Source organism: Zosterops lateralis, assembly GCF_965231275.1.
Source record: "Zosterops lateralis genome assembly, chromosome: 1".
Taxonomy (NCBI): domain Eukaryota; kingdom Metazoa; phylum Chordata; class Aves; order Passeriformes; family Zosteropidae; genus Zosterops; species Zosterops lateralis.
In genome coordinates this window covers 87,404,214-87,425,666 of record NC_139762.1, presented here as the reverse complement: position 1 = coordinate 87,425,666, position 21,453 = coordinate 87,404,214, and the positions used below count along the sequence as shown (strand labels likewise).

Here is a 21,453-nt window from a genome sequence, read left to right as displayed (position 1 = left end):
AAAGACAGAGCAACCTCCATGGTTGCTGGGTGGAGGAATCCTCCCTCCAAGCACTGGGGCACTAATAACCTCATGTTCCTGGAGATGCATTCTTCAGAAATCAGGCCCACAAATTTTTTCCCTTTCAGTAGGGATCAGAGTGGCTGATCATGGAGACAGAGGACTCTATAGAGCAAGATGGAGCTACTTTGTCCCACAGGACATTATGCCTTGGAGAAATGCAGTAGCAGCCCTCACCACTTTTTTGCACAGCAGAAGGATTCCTGCATTCCCACAGTGCAGAAGCATCCAAATTCTACCGCTATTTGTGGTTTATTTGGCACGTTAAGATTGATTTGAAATAATTTCCTGTGTATTCACAAACCCAGCAAGTAGTTTCCCTTTAAAGTGCACCAGCTGTGACATTGGGCAGGTTCTGTAATTTCAAATGAGGCGCTAAGAGACTACTCCTTTCAGCAGCTTTTTTTTAATGAGGGTGGGTACCTGTTGCAATGAATCAATTAAAACTCTTCTGACACACAAGTTGTGTGTTGCCAGACCCGTTTCACAGGTTTCTCAGGAGGGAGGATAACATGTGACAGCACACAGAGAAGCCAAGAGTACTGGAGAAGATCAGAAGCCTGCATGAGTGAGCTCAGCTTTCCAAAATATTTTCTTAAAGTGCTATTCAAGGGACCACTGACCTCTGCAACAGACAGCACCATGGTGGAGCAAGAGATGCTGCTATCATGCGCTTATCCTCAAGAAAAGTGTAAGTGACCAAATACGATTTTGTATAAGAAATGAAAACAGGACGCTGGAGGAAGGAAATGAAAGAAATTATCTAGGTTGTATAATTGAAAAGACTGAGGGAGTAGAGGGGAAATGCTGAAAGAAGGAAATAAGGAAGCTATTAACTTTATATTGTAGGCATGCAATTGAAATATGATTAGCGTACTTGCGAGCAAAAGAAAGGATGCTTGTGTGCACAACTCTGATATAAAAGCTCCTTGAAGAAACTTGCTTTAATCTTTGACTTTCTGCCTGTATTTGCAAAGTGCTGTGGCGTGGAGCTTCTTGTGTGGTAGAGAACATGAACAACGAGCTTTGATTTAGTAACTTAAGGAGCAGACTGGAGTGCAAAGAAAGCATTTTCAAGACATGGTGTGATTCAAACCAATGGCTTAGGCATTTTTAACAATGTAATGCCTCTTTTTCTTAAGACATTGGCACGCTTACTGATATTTTATCCAAATTAGATAAGGGTACAGTGGGAATATACCCAAATCCATCCCTCCTTCCTGAAAGCATGCTGTCACAGAACCTATTTGTGAACGAGAAACTTCGTTTTTTTTAATGCTATTGTTTTATATTTTATGGAAAATATAATACAGGCAACAAACCAAATAAAATCTGTACATATTGGCTTTTAAAATGCTTGGGAAAGTTTTAAAAGACTAATGAAATAACCAAGTCAGATTTCCAGCATGCCAAAGATGAGTATGACAGAAAGGTAGAAATGTAGCTGACTACAATAAAGTCGGGTAACTAAGTCTGGACTGGACATGTCTGAACAAAATATTAAGCAAATGTAGAAATGGAACTGGTATATCCTGAAGCCATTTCAGTGCATTGCCAAAACAAAATTCAGTACAAAACAAAAACCCTTCTCCCTTTCTACTCAAGAAATATTGCTTTTTGAATGGCCTAGCTTGCTTTGGCAACTTCATGAGGAGATTATTTAAAACTTAGTCCAGACTGAAGGATTGTCTTTGTTCGGTCTGTAAAAATATCCCTTTGTACAGGCTTTGTGTTTGTTATCAGGAGCTGAATAGGACAAGGATGGCAGCAAAGATACCATTTACCTGTGGAGAGATGTTTTCAGTTTTGTCTTGTTTTCTACTCCCTACTTTGTATATGCAAAAGGCAAGAGAGAGATAAAAATCATCCTTATCACAGTGTCCTGTTGAGCTGACTTAGAAGCTCATAACCAACTGACTGTAACAGAGCTTAAATGAAAGCTGAATTTAAAATACCTGTGATATTAAAAAACCCCAACCAAACTGTACTTTCCTTTCTGCTGCCTATTGTCCTATTAAAGATTTTTTAAAAGCAGGATGACAATACTTTATTTTTAGTTTTGCTGTAACCCCAGCAATATAAATGATTGGTTTTGTTTTATGGAGTGTTTTGTGTTTTTTTTTCTTTCTGTTGTTCACTTTACTGTTAAATAGAAAATGGGAGTCATAGTGGGTTAAATCATCTGATTGCCTTTTTTGGTAAAAGGTCACTGGTCCGCTCAAATTGCTCAGTTTTTTGTATGAAATTTAACTTCTTACTGTGTGTTATTGAATTTGCATGTATGTGTGAGAGAGAGATATTTCTCAGTCTCAGTTTGACTGTCAAATCCACAGAAATCTGACATGCAGCACTGTAGAGGCTGAAAAAAATTGCATAGAGAAATCAAATCAAGCCCAAAGGAACTAAATCCATAGGAGGAAGGAAGCCATGTAACACCTGAGGATGGATGAGCTGGGTCCACTAATTACACCTTCTGGTGACATGAATCAGCAGTGACCCCCCTTGAAGCCAACTGAGTTACCCCTTGGGCTTAAGAAAGGACCAGCCTCGCTGCATTTGCTGTATTAAGCTCTTGCCCAGAACAGGTAGAGTGTGTATCTGACATATTAAAAAGACAGAGCACTGGATGGGTCCATTCTAGCTGTAAAGGGTCAAATTATGCCTCAGTGGGTGATGCTTTTCAGCTCAAAACTAAGTGATATCTTGGATTGATCCAAAAGGCCAACCTGCTGTAGATTAAAGCTTATAAATAAAAAACCTAAATCTTTTAAGAAATTCTTTCTTCTAAGCAAAATGAGCATGGTATGTCTTTGGAAGTCTGGACCTACTTGTTGGGAGCTGTTGGTTTTCTATGTGTTGCTATGTGAGGTCAATAAGAAATGCAAAACTTTATATCTGATCCAAAGGTCTAGCTATCTGTGACTGTGCATTTCCATGTGCCTTCCGCTTAATGCCATTTGTTTCTCTAAAAGTCTTGCAAGGAAAAACTAAGATCTTTGTGGTTTGAGTTGTTTGGGTTTTTTGACCTCCAAGACACACCAGGATGGTCACAACATCGACAAATTAGCCTGTAGTTAGTCATGTGGCATGTTCTTCATAGAACTGGGATGGTCTAGTGCTGTAGTGCCGTGTTATTCAGTCCATGGGTGAATACTTTCTCTTCCCTTGAAGGAAATATGAGCTGGGGATTTCTGTGGTCTGTAGCCTTATTTCACCAGGTATTCGGAGCAAACTTTGTTGAAGGCATTAGAAATTCTCTTGGCAGAGGCAGCTTTCAAAGGAAAAAATAGTAAATTAGCCATTACAATGGATTTTACTCTTTTTAGAAAGAAAAATGTGTATCATATATGTAGTTGCTCCTAGAATGGGATAAACAGACTTCTAAACTATGTGACATAGTCCTAGGTATTCCTAAATAGCTCCTCACAAATGTAAATTTCCAACGAAAATAATAGAAGCTATCCTTTTGTACTTCTCCCTTTGTATTATTATTTATTTTAATAATGGTTTAATATGTTTGCATGTATCTTGAATATCTTACGTTAGGCTGCTTCTTTAGGTAATATTTGTACATTCTCAAAGCCCAAATATAGATTTTTTTTAAAAAAACTCTAGAAGAGCATATGACAAAAATACACTGGTCTAAGCTTTTATTAAAAAACCCTGAAAAACAACCAATCAAAAAAAAAAAAACACCCAAACAAAAAAACCCCTCACCAACAAACAAACAAAAAAAGTACAAAAAAAGTACACTTTTGTGCTTGCACTTTAATTTTCTGTCACACAGTTAATAACTACTTTTTTTTCAATTATTCTAAAAGCAAATCACCTTTATGTTTGACCCCAACAAAGATATTTCAACCAAAAATTGTGTTTTAAGTGAGGGCTGGGGTCTTTTTGTTCATTTGCTTGTTTTGAATGACTGTTTCTCAGCTATGAAATATCAAATGCACTTTCATGCTGTCTTTCTTAGATTTTAGATTCGAACAAACATTGTAAAATTAATATATTTCACTCTTGCTGTCTAAGAGCAGGACTGTGGTATTATGTGTGTGCTGATGAGATGATGTGGGAAATATCTGTTTTCTCTCTGTCTTGAGAAGACAAAAATATGTTGGTTGCCCAGGAGGAGTATTCAAAAAGTCTTTATCTGGAACAGTTTTCCCAGACACTTGCTCATTCTCAGTCCCATTTTTTAAATTTTCAAATCTAATTTTTTTCTTTGATCATGTAAGAATGCATTTGTTTAGACTTAGACTTTCAAATTAATGATCATCCTCAAAGCAGGGTGATTACCTGTTAACAGTATCATCCCTTTTTTTAATCACTTCTCAAATTTGCCAGAAAAGATGACTTCACTTTTGTTTTGTTTGGAATGTTGAATAACGTATTAAATCATGTCAGACTAAGAACTGGTCTCAGGTGGATCACAAGAAAAAACAGCCCTAGTTATCTCCTGATGAACAGCTACCTTTTTACAACATAACAGGGAATCGATTTCTAATCTAACACACTCTCTGTAAGTTCCAGTAAATGCACATTTTGAATTAAAAAGTCGTGTGCAGTTAAATTGCATGTCTTGGAGAAATCAAAATACACTGTTCTAATACAGATACAGTTCTTGAACTGAGCTGTCATACTGTCAAAACAAAAGATTTATTTAAGGAAATCTGTTTTTCAGGGAACTGTGCTGCCTGTCAGCTTTTTTGGCTGATTTTTTGATATCTTGCCAAATTAACACATCAGAGAATTTCAATCCAACCTATAACTGTAGTCAGCTAATGGGAAATGAAGTCTGTATCACTCTATTTCTGAAGATCAGATATGTCTAAAGGAAAAAAAATTAAACTGAAAACAAGCCAAAATTAATACACATGCTATTCACATGCTTCTCCACTCAGAGCCACATTGAAACATACTTCCATGTGAATTCCTGTGTGTTGAACTATCATTGGAAGAAGGGCTTATGCAATGCAAGGGTGGAGCCCAGGAAGATATGGAAGAGGGGCAAATGTACCTGTCAAAGGTTAAAGAGAAGTATATTTGAGAAAAGACTGTGTTATGTTCTTTCTGAGTAGAATGGCAACTAAAACCTTCTCTGTGTAAAGTTGGTATAACCACTGCTGACTACTCATTTTGCACAGATTTTCTTAGTTGTCCCAGAAAAAAATGCCAGGCTTAGCTAAAAAAGGAGATGGAGCAAACACTCCAACTCTGCAGGCTCCTCCAGGGGCCTGGCAGCTGCATAAAGGCTGCTCAGGAACCCTGAGGATGCAGGGCCTTTGCCCACACAGCATCCTTGTGTTTAATGTTTTGCTGTTTGTGCTGCTGTGGTAACGAGGGTGGGAATGCTACCAGCAGCTGGAGGCGTGCAGCTCCCTGTGCAGGAAGATGGGCTCTGAGGGACAGTGGGCGGCTGGCCTAGGCTAACTCTGCAAGAAAGGGAAACAATGTTCAGGGAGAAAACAGCAGAAGGAAGTTTAAAATGGGCTCAGAACACATCTGCAGTATTGCTCAGCATACATGTCACTTCTCAAAGGCATCGCACACACAAATCTACGGCCCACTGTAGTCCTGGGTCAGGGAAGGTTTCTGACTCTCTTGAGATTTTTTTTCTTCAATCATGTCTGTAAGGTTTCTGCTGTATTGGATTCCCAGGGGGTAGAGGCTCTACTGCTCTGGCCACATAAAGCTGTTGGTAGTGAGGTGTCTACTTGTATTTCTCACCATAACATAGCATAACATTTCCTATGAAAAATAAAACCAAAAACCAACCCTGCTATCATATTTTTAGCCCAGTTATGCTGTCAAAGTTGTAATGATGTAACAGAGAACAAAATTTTGCATGGTGTTTCCTTGCAGAGGATGGGGTTTGGAGCACTGCAGCCTGCAGGAGACTCTATCCCTTGCTGCTCATTTAAAAGGAGCAAGGTATCAAATCCATACCAGATTTCCTGACCTGGGACTTGACCCAGCTGAGATATTTAAGACTAAAATCCCAACAAAGCTGATGGTGATGAAGTTCAAAAACTTATTTTCTCTTCAATTTACCAAGATCTTGAAGCTGTATGTCTGTGCATATCCTGAGATGTCTCAATCCTAGTGGAGTTGAGTGAGTAATTCAAGTGTCACTTTGTACATACCCCTAACTAAGCTATTTTAAGGACAATTAGAATCACAAGTATACTCTAAACATACTCAGCTTTCAGGGACATATTTCTCACTTTATTACGTGCAGTGACTCTTGCTTTTAGCTGCCAAAATGTAAAATTCCTTTTCTCTGCCCAAGCACTTCATAGAAAACCGAGTATTTACTTCAGAGGACTTGGAGATTTTCATTCCCTATTTGAACAGAGAAGGTTCAAATCTTTTAAGTCTCTTGAGACAGACCCATGCCAGCAGCAGAGAGGCTGCTCTGGCAACAGACAGTCCCACTTCAACCATGCCACCAGCCTGGTGCTGGTTACTCATTCCGAGCAGAGCTGGACAGGCCTGAGTTTTAGTTTCCCTGCTAGGACTTCTTTTTCTTGTCATTCACATTCAATTGCCAGTGGTTAAAACACAGAAAGGGCCAGAAACCTGGATGTCCTCATGCCAAGTGAGTGTCCTGAGCATGAGGAAACCTGACTCAGTTGCCTAATGTGCTCTTTCTCTTTATGGACTAGTGTTTCTTGAAATGTTCCCTGCACAGTTGCAGATGGAGGATGAGGAGCACATCCGTCCAGCCCACTCAGACTGACCTACTTTAGAGCTGATTATGGCATAAGCTGGGGGAGAGGAGGGTGGGCAGGAATAGCAGCCCCCTTCCCACACTCACTGTGCAACCAAAGCAAGGAACCAAACTTAGGACATCCAATTCCCAGGTCACTGCTTTTAGCAGGAGCATCTCTTTTGATTGTGTGGCAACTATGGCAAAGAGAGAACATTAAAAAGCATAGGGCCTGCACAATTCTCTGAAGGGAAGGAGAAAAAGGAAAATAAATAAAGGGGGTTAAAAAAGCCCAAAAAAGTTATATTTTGGGAGGGATCCAATTTTCAGATCCCAACCAAATGCAAGTATCTCCTTGCTGGTCTGACAGGTGGGTTTTAAGGTATCTCTCCCCGCCCAGCCACCTTGATTGGCTAGGTCTATGCAGGTACATGCTAAGCTGCTCAGGGTTGTTTTTGCAAGCTCCTAACACTCTTTGTGCACTTTATAGATCTATTGGTCAGGATTCAGACTCTGCTCAAAGGCCTGAGATCTTAAACACGGGGTATTACATCAACTTAACGCTGAGTCACCAAAGCCCTTTATTGAATCTGGCCCCAGTGCATTTTTCAGGCTTGTTTGCAGAGCAGCAGGTATTATTACCAAGAGTAACTGGGTTAATAACAGGGCCTCCTAGAGAGAAAGCAATTCATAACACCTCTGATGCTTTGGTTGAAACACGTTCATTATCCCCATTCCCAGTTATGTAATAGGGAGAGCAATATGAAAAAAAAATTACTTCTCCTTGCAGAAATCTCTGCAGTATCCACTGCCTGTATATGGCCACTGTATCCTGTTTGCTCAGACTTACATGGTTACAGTTGCCTGGAACATCCTCAGCAGAATACCCCTTGAGTTTTGGTAGCTGGGCATGGGTTGAGAAGAAAAATGCAACAAACACACATAACAAAAAAAAACCAACAAAATGAAAATGAAACAAAACACTAAAAAAACCCCAAACAACAAAACAAAAAAAAAAACCAACCCAACAACCAAAAAAAAAAAAAAAAAAAAAAACAAACCAACAAAAAACCCAGACAAAAAGACATTTATCTTCACTGTGGACAGACAGTTATTGCATACTTGAAGTCTGACAGATGTGGTTTTCTGGCAAGTGGGTGAGAAAAAAGCAATATCTTGAATCATGTTAGGGAGAGGGATGAGTCTTCTCTTCAGTTTGAGAGAAAAAGATTTGAAAACTTTCGAAGTTGTCCTTAGCAGCTCTACACACAACATATGGTCCTTCCTGAGCTTTTGACTGTTCCCAGTGTGGGACTTTGCCAAATGAAAGTTAAACAAAAGCTACCCTTACAAAAATATTTAGGAAGCCCTGTTTTAGAAGTGAGTGCACATGTTGGCTGTGACTCAGAGCACACCCACACACTGGGTAGATAGATTAACATCTAAACCACTAGGCAAGTTCCAATTCTTGCTCAGAAGGTCAAAAAAGCCTGGGAAATGTCCACTGCTCCCTTTCTCCTCAGAACAATTATTTTTTTTCCAGATTACACAGTCATTTTGGATGGCACTGAAACAGTGAAGTCAACTGATTTATTGTCATAAACAATTGTGTTCCAAGTTGGGAACCAATTTTGTAATTTCTGGACAAAAGAATAAAGTAGAGATTAAAAAAAAAAAAAAAAAGAAAAAAGAAAAAAAGAAAAGGGAAAAAAAAATAACGAAAAGGCCCAACACTCCAAAAGCAAAATCGTTTCCTTTAGATTGGTGTATTTTAACTTTTGTTTTTGCTGCACAGAAACCAATGGGATTCATAAAATATTTGCTAGGGCGGTACATATTAATTGAAGAGAGATGAAAGCCAAAATCATTCTTGATAATGTTTTATCCAGAACTGGAAAAGGTTAAATCTGATCTAGTTAGTTTGGTTTGTTTGTTTGTTTTAATTTAGTGTCATATTATGAGATCACAACAGCTCAAAATATCGAGACTGCCACCTGCATTTCACTTGGCTTCCACATATAGCAGCTGGCCTTTTTCCAAGACACTTGTGACTGAAGCCCCTGCAACTCATTTGGTGTTGTTAGGAAGACAGTGGATTCCCACCTTCCCTGGCCTTCTTCCCGCCCTGAAGAGACACAGGAGTGAAGCTGGGGTACAGCTAATTGCACTAGGAGCAATTATAAGGCTAGAAATTATATTCTCCTGAAGTTTGAGGTACCTCTTAACCAGGAGAGAAAAAAAGGCTATCAATAAAATTTTTCCATGGTGATGCATGTTTTATGGGTTGTGGCTAAAAGGCTTTTAGTATAGCACTAGAAGTTGTGGGTTGTCCTGAAAACCAAGGTTTAGTCTGTTCTAGAAACCTCAGATATTCATGCAACCTAAAACAGGAATAAGAATATTTGTGAAATCAAAGTAAAGAAAATAAAACTCAAGCTTATAGAGATGATAAAAAATGTAAACAAAAAGAGGTAGAAGTAAAGCCAGAACTAAAAACACCTTACAGGTTTATAGCCATGGTATCATATAAAATCTGATTGTAAAGGGAAGCTGGCTAGTTAGGTAATTCTTATGACATCAGGCATTCTAAGATAGCTCCTGCCTTTTCACCTGTGCTTCATTCTGCACTTTTACTGTTGTGGCTGAGATAATGAGGAGGAAAATAATATATGGTGGGCATCGAGAGTGACAACAGAGTCTAAGTGGAAAAAACCACTTTTTCCTTTTTCTTTTTAATGATAATGGAGAAAAAGGGTCAGAAAAGCACAATGATGTGAATTTCAGAAAATAGCCTGCAGCTATATTCACTGTTGTAGACTTGCCATGGAGGAAATACAACAGATCTGCAAGATGTATGGCCATTATAAATATTTCAGCTGTACAGGCAAAGCAGAGATTAGTTAAATCTTTATTAATAGTTAATCTCTTGCAAAACCATGGGTGGAAATACTACTCACCTTGATGGCTTGTGCTTTGGATTTCTTTTCCCCCAGAGTGGTTTTTCACCAGCTGCCTGTTGTTCTCTGTGATTCAAAGACAAATGGCCTTATGATCCCCCTGGAGAATACTTTCCCAACATTAAAACCAGCAGGAATGAGAAAGAGGAAAAATAAATGGCATGAATGAGATGGCTTTTCTATTTTCATTCCTCCCACTAGTGCTGTGTGACAGGTAGTCCAAGAAATTGGACAAACACCTACAGAAGTGTCTAGAACCAGTGTTCAGTAAAACCTGCTTTTCTTCTGCATTTGCAGTGCCATTTCAGCAAGCCAGATCTTGTTCCCTCTTCCAGAGTAACCATCATGTGTTCAACAGTGAGAGCGCTCTTGCCAAAACGTTTTTTCTTATCAGGATTATTCCTTTGCATGATAAAATATCAAAGACTCTGTGTGAATAATCTTTTGAACTTTGCCTGTTAATAAATACAGAATTCTCTCTGGCCTCAGAAATGTTTTCCAGTAACTCTTTTCCTTCAAGTGGAAGTTTTGAAGATTATCAGAACTATTTGGGACACTAGTCTTATTCAGATTTTTATTCTTTATTGAAAAAAATGAAACCAATCACCTTTCATTAAGAATTTTTTTCATTTTCATTCAATTTATTTTCCTTATTAAATTAAGGAGAGCATGCCTTTTCCTCTCATGACAGTGCTGAAGGAAGGAGCTAATCAACCATCCTACAACCAATTCATGCCCAGAGAGAGCAATACTGGGCAATTTTGCAAGGCTTCACTAGAGAGAAATTATCCAGGGGGAAGAAAAAAGCATGTTGCTGTAGGAAGATGCTGCTCTATCGGTGGAGATAATCCTCAGGAGCAGTGAGGGACTGTCACTTCACCAGAGCTGTGGCATTCCCCATGCCTGCAGTGTGACTGTCACCATGGTCACGACCCAGGACAGGCTGGCAGCACCTGTGTCCCTCTTGTTTTGTAAATATCTGAGATGACAGGAAGCTATTGACTATTAAGTCTTTTTTAATGGCTAGTGGTCATGGATTCTGTGACAGAAAAATCTATGGAAACTGTCATTGTGCTCTGCCATTTTGGATTTTTGGTATGTTGTGAGAGGGCTCAGGCAAGTTGTCTTCCTTCCACATCTCAGTATCATAGTTTGCTGTTTTTCCTTGCTGCTTCCACATTAGTTTTTTCTTCCCTTGCAATATCAGCTTCCCCTCACTGATGATCAGAGAGGGCTCTACTCCTGGCCATGGGAAGAGAAGACCTTGGATGAGGACTGATGGCCAGCTGTGTAGCTATCTGCCCTTCCCCCAGGGAAGCCAGAACGGTGCAATATTGTATTGGGTTTGCATTATGGGGTTTTGGTAGCTGGAGAAGAGGCTAGGGAAGGCATGGATTCTGTGAGAAGTTGCTAGGCAATTCCCCCATGTTTGATGGAGCCAGTGCCAGCTGGCTCCAAAGTGGACCTGCTGCTGGCCATCAGCAACAGTGGCAGGACTTCTAGGATAACACATTTAAGAAGAGAGAAAACTTATTGTACAAAAGCAACTGCAGCCAGAGAGAGGAGTGAGAATATGTGTGAGGAACAGTCCTGCAGACCCAAGGTCAGTGGAGATGGTGAGGCAGGAGGTGCTCCAGGCACTGGAGGTTCCTCTGCAGCCTGTGGTGCAGACCATGGAGGAGCACAGTGGAGCAGAGATCCACCTGAAGTGTATGGAGGAGACCACATCAGAGCAGGTGAATGTACCTGAAGGACCTCATGGGAAGCCCATGTTGGAGCAGGATCTGTGGCCCTGTGGAGAGAGGAGTCTACATGGGAGCAGGGTTGCTGACAGGAGTTGTGACCTGTGGGACACCCACACTGGAGCAGCCTGTTCCTGAAGGACAGTCCTTCCTGTGGGAGGGACTCATTGGCTTTAATGAGCACTTGGTTTCTAGTCACAGTCTTCCACAGATGCCTTTTACCTCCAAAGTGCTCCTGGTGGGGAAGCGTGCCAGGCCTTCCCACTGGCTGTGGACTCAGCTGAAGGCTGCGAGGTTTCAATCCAAATCTATAGAAATATGGTCTTTGTTACTTGGTGAACCTCGGGTAACCCTTTCCATCAGTCTTTCAGTTTTACTCAGACCACCTTCCTGCTGTGATTCCCTCCAACTCCCTGAAGGACCCCACTGGTATTATGGTATTTATAGCTAAATAAATTTATGGTATTTATAGCTATTATCTGTTCCGTTGGTCAGACCAGACCCGAGGGAAAACTTGTGGAGAGCTGTCAAGTTGCTATACCACAGGCATGTCAGGAAAAAGGGTGGGAGAATGTTCAGGCTCCCAGTGGCAGCACGGAGAACTGTTTCCAGTTTCCAGAGGGACTATTAATTGAATACCACTGTCATCCACTGTTGGGGTTTTTTTCCTGCTGTGTAAAGGCATAGCAGCAGCAGCGACTAGCAGACAGCAATCCTCTATCCCAGCTCTAGCTGGTAATATATAATGTATATGTGCAAATTGAAATATCTTTTTTCAGCTCCACAAAAAGAGAGAATTAGGCGTGGTTTCCAAAATAGAAAAAAAAGCATTTTAGTAAGCTGAACTGTACTCCTATTAACATAGGAATTAACATTGGAGCCATTTTCTTAATTGTATTTGATACCATAGACCTGAAACTGTTGTTTTGGTTTGGTTTTTTTTCAGAATAACTTTTATTGTTCTTGTGGTATTATTGCTTGTATTTTTAATGAGGCAAATGAAATAGTATTCATCAGTTTAATTTCTCTGAAGCATTTTGTCAACTCCAGGATATTAACAAAAAATTCTGTAAAAAATATCTGAGACATGAAGCAGAGCATATTAGCAGTAATCGAATTTGTGCTTATTATTTTTACAACCTCATAGGTACACATGGTTCTTTGTAGGCAAATATAATGACATTCCTGTGCTTTTTCTTTAGTAGGCAATAATCTATCAGCTGACTCATTCTGCCAACTTGATTTTATATCCTCAGATAATCTAATATTGAAAACATGGAAAGATGCACCAGACTGATTACTGTGATTAAGCAAACAACATGCACCTCAGGCTGTAAGTGGAAAGGCAAAGCTGTATTTTTACCTCAGAGTTCCAATTTGGTATTTTTATACCACATATTTTTTAAAGATTTCCACCAAACCTTCTAACAGATTAAATCTTGCTTAGCCAAAGGAGGAAAACAGATCTGTGATGCTGTTTGAATCAAGTATGCCCCTATATCTACTGAGAGCATCTCAGCACTGTAACAAAACTTGCAAATTCTTCCTGCTGCCCCCATAGTCATAGTTCTTTCCTAAACTGGGGTGCAGGTGTTTACAAAACATCAGTGTTGACTCCTAACAGAATGAAAAGGAAGAGAAAGAAAGCTAAAAACTGACAGCAGAGTGCATCTACTTGGCAAGTTCCGTGTGCTTGAAGAAAAGAAAGCTATCAAATTTGGCTTGATACACTAACTTCTTCCCTTCATATGCTAGCTTACTCCCCCCTGAAAGACGCTTGCATCCCTTTCTGCTGTTACTTGTCTGCATGGAATGAATCTGCTGTATTTTGTGCCAGAACAAATGAGTTAAACAGAAATCTGATTCATGGAACTGGAATCTTGAGAGAAGAAGCTTCCTGGCAAAGGGAAGCCTCTCCTCTCCGATGATTCTTCCGGAAAGGAATACTTAATAAATAACAAACTATAGAATATAAAGATATATCAATGTTACCATCACCCTCAGGGCACAGTTGCCTGTGTTAATTGAAACAGGCAATTCCTAACCCTGCAGTCCATGTGACTCTGGGTACATGGAAAATTTGTCTTTATAAGGGCATGGCAAATTCCTTCCTTGCTTCTAGTGCCACTGGAAGATCTGTCTACTGTGTCCAAGATGGGTGTAGTGATTTTCCTGAATCTGAGCCACAAGACATCTGCTGGAGGACTAAAGGGAAGAGAAATTCTGCGAGTAATTCATGGTGGCAGATGATAACAGCTTCTGCAGGGCTCTGGGTTGTCTGCTGTGGGAGGGGACCAGGCAAGGCCAGCAGCTGGGGCTCAGCCCAGCTCAGCAATACCACCTCCAAAACAGCCTAAGCTGCCTTCCTTCCTCGCCTCTCCAGGGTTTTATCCCCACACCACCACACCTACTGCCCACCATGCGCTCTCCCCATCCTGCAGTGGAGGTGCTCATGGCTGGAGACCCCTCGTTCCATACATGGGCAGCCCAGCTCATGGTTTGGGCTCCCTTCTGAGTCTCTGCAAAGACAGGGTCAGGCCGCTGGCTCTGTGCCAGCTTTAGAAAAGCTTTGACAATGTCTGGTACCTCCAGAAATCGTCCTTGTGAGTTTCTTTGTTGTCTTTAACAAAATGCCTGTAGGCCACTTGCCCTGGGAGGGTGTAGGATGTGTTAAGGAGTCATGATTTCTTTTGGTGTAATCTGCTGTCAGCCAGGGACTGTAAAATGCACAGAGTTGCACAGGTACTTTGTTGCCACTAGCTTAGCCAGAAAGAAAAAAAAAAAAAAAAAAAAAAAAAAAAAAAAAAAAAAAAAAAAAAGGCTCGTGTTTTAAAAACAAACAGGTAGCTGTCTGTACAGTGGTTACAAACTAGAAATGACTAGCAGCTTTAAAAAGAAAGTCCATCATGTATGAAAACTACCTAAGAAAGAAGGGGAAAGAGTAGAAAGCAAACAGGACAGATGAAAGATACTACTTTCATTTTCTGGTAGTATGCCAATTTACAATTGCTGGATATTAGCAAGGTGAAAGGTGTGAATTACAATGACAAAAGAATCATTAGACCAATTTTCAACAAATATCCTCAAACTTTGCCTTGTTTCTGATGTAATATAATCTCATTTAAGATCTATGTTATGTTAAAAGGAGTGAATTAGCCCTCTTGGTAATTGCAGACCAGTTTATCCTGCTTTTGCTTACTATGAGGGACTACTGTCATGGGGCAGTTGCTACAGAGCCCTCAATACACCCTGGCTGGTTTTGTTGCCTTGCACAGGCAATCATTCTCTCACCTGGCTCTGTACTGACCCCATAAGCCCTCTGATTAGTACACCCGGGTAGCAAACCTGGATAAGAACTACTTATAGTGGACAGCTTTGTTTTGAAGAGAAAAGGATGAGGTGGGAACTCACCAGAAGCTGCTCCAGAAAATGTCTTGTTTCCTCTGTCCATCATTCAAAGACTATTTTTCCAGTTTGGGGGTTTTTGCTTTTTAGATGGCTTTTGGCTTTATGCCATGTTTCCCTCAGGCTTGCCGTGCTACCTGGGTTTTTTATAATGCTTCTTTCAACCCTTTTCAAGTGTGATCTTCATTCTTCCTCTGCCTTGGGCTGTATGACCCCCTAGTGCAACTCCTCCTAGTGGCATCCCAGTATTGCCATACCCTCCCTGTCTAGCTCACGGCAAAGCCCAGCTGCACTTGGAAGTTTAAGGCCACTCCTGTGGAAGATATATAAGTCATTAACTAATAACCTGTGAAGAGTTTTTTCAAAACATGACTGATTCTTCTATTCACAGTCATAATACATTATAAAAAAGGATGAAATGGGCCCTGTGTTCTATCTCTGAATGCTTCCTTGAAAGCATGTTTGCTCTTTTCAACTTATATCTCCATCACTGTCTGGCAGCAATGTTCTGTGTGGTGAGGAGCCTTTTTCTTCTCCTTCACGGCCTGCCTTTTTGCACTTCATCAGATCATTCAGTCTCAGTAGATTTCTAGATTCAATAACAATAGTTTGGACTCTTTCTTTTTTTCTTTTTTTTTTTTTTCACTGTGATCAAATGTGGGAAGAAAACATCCTTTTAGACCACTCCTAGCTGAAGGCAATTCCTGAATATTTGTCTTCCCTACTGTTTCTTCAGAGCATTATCCTTGTCTCTATTTTGCTGTTTCTTGTTTCTTTGAAACATTTGGGTTTGCCTTGTGCATTCAGCCAGAAGACTATCAAACAGACAACCTGAATTCCCCAGCACTGTTAATGAGCTGATTTGTTAGTGGTGGGATCATAATGAGAAATTCTGGTGCAACTTCTCCCATGTTTAATAAGATTTATATTTGTTCTTCTACCCCTAATGATCTATTAATAGTGTTTCTTTTCCAACTTTACTCACAAGCCCACTTTGCTGAGACCGTAAGAATTGTAGAACATTCTGACACATTTCATCAAAACTAGATTCAAAACCTTTTGGGGATGTGGGAAGAGAGAAGGAGGACAAGCAAGCAGAGACACACTGAGAGAATGATAAGGTACTCCTTATTTTCTTAGAACACCAGACCAAAGTGTATCACAGACAACTGGTTTTTCCTCCACAATATTCCAAGATAAAAATTTAGTGAATTGGAATAAAAGATCACAATTTGATTTTGTTTAGTGAAAACACTTGAATGAATTTTTTTTTTAAAAGTGGTTTTTTTCATTCTTTTCACATCATCTGAAACCTCTCAACTAATTTCTTCTTTCACTGGCCAAGATTCAAAAAAAGCACTTAAATAAAAAGCAGGGAAATACAAAGCTCTGTCTTATGTAAATAACGGGATTGACGCTTTGTTTTCTGATTATGATGACAAAGGCCATAGCTCCTCTGTTCATCTGTATTTTCAATGCAAAACCATTCTGAGTGTTTCTTTTTCTAACCAATGATGCAATTTTGCTGTTAGGATGGAAAGCTCCACAGCTTTCACAAGCTGGGGATTGTACTACGGGTTTAGGAGTTTTTTCCTTCTTTCTTTCCATTTTTGAACTTTGATTAAAGCTGGTGGAAATGATACTTCTCCTTTTTATTGGGAATCCAAAGATTCTGAGTAAGGACAAATAGAGAAAAAAAATGTTCTAAATGTTCCACAGTGGCCAAACAAAAAAAATCCAAACAACAAACAAACAAAAAACCCAAAAGCCCTCCAAAGTCACCTCAAAAAACCCAAACAAACAAACAAAGACAACAAAAAAACCTAAACCAACAAAAAAATTTTGGACACAATTAAAATCTTTTGTTAAGGAATAAAATTGAGTTTGAAAGTTCACTTTCCACTGCTGCCACATGGCTTTTAAGATCCAATAGGAGGAGGGACCAGCTGTGAGATAAGTTTGGAAACCTCTGAATCAACAGGGATTTGAGGCTTTCCAGCCCTGTACTGCAGCATCTAAAGCTATGGTTCAGTGTCGATAAAACCTCAGGGTTACCAGCCCCTTGTTTCTGCAGCAGAAACCTTGGGGATTATTTTTCACTTCGTGTGGCAAGGCTGTTTAGGAATCTGACTGAAAAACCCACAAGTAATTACAAGCATTACAAGATGCGGGAGCACCAGAGCCCACTGAGTATCTTCTCAGGATGTCTTATTTCCTTGTTCTTTAACAGTTACATTTTGGAGAAGCATTTTAGTTCTCAGAAATGGAATTTTCCAGAAATAGAAATTTCCAAAAATATTTTGTTGAAAAATCCCATGACACTGATTTCTGCTGCCTTTATTAGATAGGTTCATTTTGAGACAGAGGAAATCGGTTGTAAATGTGGTGGACTTGAAGAGGGCAGAGGATTTACTACTTAGACATCTTGAGGTTGCACTATAATAGGTGCTGTCCTACAGGGTGCTATGACTACATCTTGTGTATTATACAGGTTTAGCCACATTTTTGTGAGCTATTATTAATGCTGAGTTGCAGCATACGCCTTTGGAAGCAGTACAGTCAACGCATACCTGCTTACAGTGAGAAACAAAAAAGCCTCAAATTTCCTCTTGGCTGGCTCCTTCCTCCTCCACCCAACTCGGTCCGTGCCATTCAAAAACAGAAGTTGACATCAAGTCATTTTCTATTGTTGGAAAAACAGTCATAAGAAAACCCACATCCCTTGTTGTAAAGGCATTGGAAGGTTGTGGAACAGGTAAATTTGAGGACTGCTTCTTTTTAGATTGTTTGCAAATGTGTCATCTCCATTTTTTGCCCTCACCTACTATTATTTTAGCAGTGGTAGCAGGAATGGGCACCTTAGCCACTTTCTAATCAAATTTATCTTGCCTCCTCCCACTCAGATGGAAGTCTGGTTGGATTTTCCAGCTTGGATTTATGCCCTATGGACATGAGTTCAGAGGCACTTTACCCACTCTCTCAGCTTTAGTTGGCTTGTTGCTGAGGTGGAAATTCTGTGGTAGTTGTCAGTGATACTTTTGCATGGCTGCACAAAGATGGATTAGCAACTGCACAAAAAAACCCTGAGTTATTTAACTCAACTGAGATGATCAGACTTGTTATTAAATGCAGAAATCAGAAGCAGAGAACAGGATAACTGAGACTGGTGGGTTAGCAAGGAGAATGTCTAAAGAATTTGGATTTGGCTCATTTTATTTTCAGGTGAAGCCACATGGGTTTTGAAATGTCCATAGAACAGGCAGGTGTCAAACTGCAGTTCTCTTCTGCACAGAAACTTGGACGGTTCAGGCACTCTGCTGGGATTTATCAGTACAGCTCCAGTTATTTCAGTGGTGATTTGATACATCACAATAACTAAGGGGTTCTTGCTTAAGGTATGTTTCATCTCACAGTCTTAATTGTGAAGATAGAAAAGATTATTTTGCAGGAAGTTTTTATAACCAAAAGTCTAATTTTGACTTCACTCTTATATAACCAAGAAAAAAAAATCAGATTTTCTATTTAAGATGCTTGTGTTTTAATAGCTTTTTATCTATTTCTGTACTAAAGTTGTGCTGATTTCCAGTTTCATTAATTAATTGGTGCCATGAGCGTTGCATCTGTAAAAGATTAATTTTCTAATACTCCCTTTGGAAATGGTTCTTTTTAAACCACTAGGTATTTAAAGCTACCTTCCTGTCTGAGATGGATTCACTTTGGGGAAAATCCCTGCATAATTAAAAATTATTTTTGGATTTTTTATTTATTCACAACTTTCTAATATGCTTGCAATTCATTAGGATGCAAGACTTCATTTATTAGAATATCCTTGAGCAGGAACAATTGCAGTAAGATTCACTTCATTAAAGACAAATGTAATCCTTACAGTGATCGACCAGTAGGTCCACAGTGAAGTACTTCATTAACTGATTTTAATTTGAGGCAGAAACCTGAAAAAAAAACCAAAATGCAACCTCAAAGGGAAGATTACCAACTTTCTTTTGTCCTATCTTTCTCAGTGGCTTTGCCACTAGGTTTTCTTTCTATGTATCAACTTCAATTAAGTTTTCATGCATTATGTTAGCTGCACATTCAATCTAAGCTGTGGCTTTACCTTTGAGACCACTGGTAAAGTTGAGGTTGTCACTGAGTAACTGGATTCGTTGTGTAAATAAATATATCTATTTTTAAAAGAAAGGGTAGCTGTTCTTTTAAGGCTCCCCTACTATTTCACATCAGTTCATCCTGTGGATCAAGGTACATAGAAAAGGTAAAAGCTGAAAGTGTGTTCTGTCCCCTCCCTTCCCTCTTTTCTTGGAGAAATGCTGGAGGTTTCAGAGCTATCATGCCCTGGAAAGCACTTCATACACCCTTTCCCACTTGTTACCTCCAGCACCAGGGTGCAGGCGGTGCGGAGCATGAGGAAAAAAAAATACAGGCTTCCCTGCTAGTTGCCTGTGCAAAGGTTTATACCTTTAGAAATACCCTTTTTCTTCTAGGACAGGATCTGGTACAGAGCTAAATGCCAGTTTCCTGCTGCTTGTGCCATCCATTTGTATGTTCCAGTTGTCTTAGAGATAAAAAAGTCATAGGGCTACACCATCTCTATACGGCACCTAAATCATCATTCTCCTCCAAAGAGACTCTTCAAATTCACATAGATTACTGTGTAGCACAAGTGTAAATCTTCAGAAGACTCACCCAAGCCTGAAGAGAATGTGTCCCTAATACACAGGATTGCACAAGTCCACCCTAAGCCATAGCTTCCAATCACCATCAGGAGTGCCCACACGCCTGTGTGTGAAGTAGCAGCCCAACATTCAGTGATGCTCTACCTTCCCTAGAGGGAGTATTTCCAGTGGACAAGTTGCAGATTAGCCAAGCAGAGAGGCATTTCTCCAGCGCCCAGCCTTTCTCAGGGTGATATTTCACAGAATCTCAGAATGGGTCAGGTTGGGAGATACTGCAATGGGTCATCTGGTCCAATCTCCATGCTCAAGAACATTGCACAGAATTGCATCCACATGGTTTGTGAATATTTCCAGTGAGGGAGATGGCACAACCTCTTTGGGTACCCTGTTCCAGTGCTCTGTCACTTGCACAGCAAAGAAGTTCTTCCTCATATTCATGTGGAACTTCCTGAGTGTCATTTTCTGCCCATTGCCTCTTGTCTTATTGCTCAGCACTGCTGAGAAGAGCCTGGATCCGTCTGCTTCAGATACTTACAGGTACTAATTGCCTCCAGTTTTTGTTTTTCTTAAGATTATGTAGGAATCCAGCTGAGCAACTGCACACTATGAACATTTCTTTACCAATACAAATATCAGCAGATTACTGAAAGTTGTGCATGAAAAATACAATTATAAATTAAATCCTACCCTAATTATTTTGAAGGTCCAACTTCCATAGCAGCAGTTTTGGGATTTATTATCATTAGGTGCTTTTATTGCTGTGATTGAAAGATATTTAGCACCATAACTAAATAGAAAAAGTTAAAGCCCTTGAAATGAAGTTGCGCCTACTCTCATTAGGCCATATATTGGGGTGAGGAGATACAAGGTCCTGTCTTTTGATCCTGAAACATAGTCAAAGAGCATTACAGACTTACGAGTTTGGGGAACACTATGTATGATGTTCTTGTGGATTTCCCTTTCAGCTAAGCACAAAAGCACTGAGGTTCAGGAAAGCTCTAAGGGAAAGGAAGAGGTAAACAACAGAATGTTGTGATAGCATCTTCCTTCAAGCATGCAGTCCCTAATAGGCCATGACATTTACACCCCTGTTCCTTTCTGAACTGAATAACCTCGGTTATTGGTGCTCCCTCTGACTCGCAACATTTATTTATCCTCAGAAGCACTATACATTCAATACTTACTGTAGTTCTGTTTTGGATAGTGTGACTAATAGTATTTCAGCTTTACAAACAGTTGTATGCAGGTGATGAGATATATATGGGTGTATTGTTCTGTATGTGTGCAGGGCAGCTCACAGCCCAGTCACCAGTCCCAAGGCCAGTGGGAAGGCAGGGATCATCATGGAGGCACGGCCATCACAGCAGTGCTTGACATTGGATTTCAACACAGCTGTAGTCAACAAGGGTCCCAGCCAGTTGCTTGTCCCAGCAATAACTGGGAGCAGAGGAAAGTTGCTCAGTTTTATCTCTGGAGATCATAGCTATTCAGAGGCTGGCACTCACTTCCCTGTACTAGGTTACCTGCAGCATGACTCCCTAGATGACACTGTGGATAAAAACCTCACAGTTCTGGGCAGCCAGGGCTGGTTTCATCCATGAGGGTCATCAGAGCTCAACGACAGCAGCGGCAGCAGCAAACACAGGGCTGCCACGCCAACCAGCATGCCCTGGCACCTCACTGCCTCTGCAAGCACAGGGAGAGCAGGCACAGCTGAAATCACCCCTACCACGGGCAGTGCTTGCTACAGCCAGGGAAAGCAAAGGGTAAACCCAGACCCTCATATTTTTGTTGTTGCTGTTGGAAACAACTACAATGCAAATTTTACTGTAAAACAACAGTGGTAACTGTATGAGCTGGTCAAAACTGAAGTTGGGGTTTGCTTTCCC

General features: G+C 40.2%; 1 protein-coding gene across 2 annotated transcripts in view; it reads left to right on the top strand.

Moving 5' to 3' along the window:
• The first annotated feature begins 656 nt into the window (after window positions 1-656).
• The window catches only part of PTPN3 (protein tyrosine phosphatase non-receptor type 3), a 164,343-nt gene continuing 143,546 nt past the window's right edge, over window positions 657-21,453 (top strand). For both annotated transcript variants that reach the window (XM_083860387.1, XM_083860386.1), the window contains exon 1: window positions 657-751. In XM_083860387.1, the coding sequence (XP_083716513.1) occupies window positions 703-751 (49 nt within the window). In that variant the 5' untranslated portion in view covers window positions 657-702. The remainder of the gene's footprint in view (window positions 752-21,453) is intronic.